Source organism: Nanorana parkeri, unplaced genomic scaffold (assembly GCF_000935625.1).
Source record: "Nanorana parkeri isolate BGI_ZX_2015 unplaced genomic scaffold, ASM93562v1 scaffold3815, whole genome shotgun sequence".
NCBI classification, from domain to species: domain Eukaryota; kingdom Metazoa; phylum Chordata; class Amphibia; order Anura; family Dicroglossidae; genus Nanorana; species Nanorana parkeri.
In genome coordinates, this window is record NW_017310083.1 from 255 (window position 1) to 1,220 (window position 966).

Sequence of the window (966 nt, forward strand, 5' to 3'; positions counted from 1 at the left end):
GGACCATCCCCGCCATCAGCAACACTCTGCCCGCCGCCTCCATTTCTCCGAAGAAACTTCCTTCACTGCCGGTGAGGTTCTACGTCATGACGTAAAGGGAAGTAGGTGCCTCATCCTGATTGGAGGACGCCGGCACAGAACAGCCAATCCGCGGCCAGTCCGTTGTTATTATCTTATTTGTCAGCCGAAAGTTGGGAGGGGCCAAACTGACGGCTTCATTCATTCCCAGCACACTGAGTGGGCGGGTCTGTGTGAAAGCGACCAATCAGCTTCTAATTAATTAAAAAGACGCGGTGAAGCCTCGCCTCCGCCCACAGATACTTCTAGCAACGCCTACTCCTTCCTCTGTCCAATCAGGGTCGGGTCACATGTCGGGACTTAATCTCCCACTGTGCATTGCGGCGGTCTATGTACAGGGGCGTGTCTCTGAGCGGATATCCCGTTCGGCCATTTTGGTTTTTCCCCATTTGTGTCAAGGGTAAGAAGAGAGACAGACGACATGTTCCCTCTGGCGAGATCCGCGCTTGCCGTGTCCGGTGAGAATATGGGGGTTCGTGGGGGAGCAGAAGGGGAGGGATCTGGGGGGTTCCTTCTGTCCTCATCCATTCAGCAGGCCTTCCGGACCGCCATGACACACTTCCTATCTCCTTCCTCCTGTCATCCCGATCCTTGTACAATGAGGGTCACCTGCACTCCATGGTCTCTACACACGGGGATGGTGGTCGTCTGGACCCTCTATGTGTGGGGTGTCACGGAGGTCATTGTAGGGGTGTCATGTCATCCTGATTGTGTGTTTTGTGTGGTGCAGCTCGTGGCCTCCAGAGGACCATCATGAGACGGAACCATTACAAGTCCGAACCCGACTTCCACGACAAGTATGGGAACGCCATCCTGGCATCCGGAACATTGTTCTGTGTTGGCATCTGGACCTATGTGAGTATATCCTGTATAGTGCTGGGGGTGGTG

The 966-nt window shown here is 54.7% G+C and overlaps 1 protein-coding gene across 1 annotated transcript in view; it reads left to right on the forward strand.

The window, feature by feature from the left end:
- Window positions 1–415: 415 nt before the first annotated feature.
- LOC108803510 (cytochrome c oxidase subunit 7B, mitochondrial) overlaps window positions 416–966 on the forward strand; it is a 1,283-nt gene continuing 732 nt past the window's right edge. The window contains exons 1-2 of the mRNA XM_018575347.1: window positions 416–536; window positions 809–933. Coding sequence (XP_018430849.1) covers window positions 500–536; window positions 809–933 — 162 coding nt within the window. The 5' untranslated portion in view covers window positions 416–499. The remainder of the gene's footprint in view (window positions 537–808; window positions 934–966) is intronic.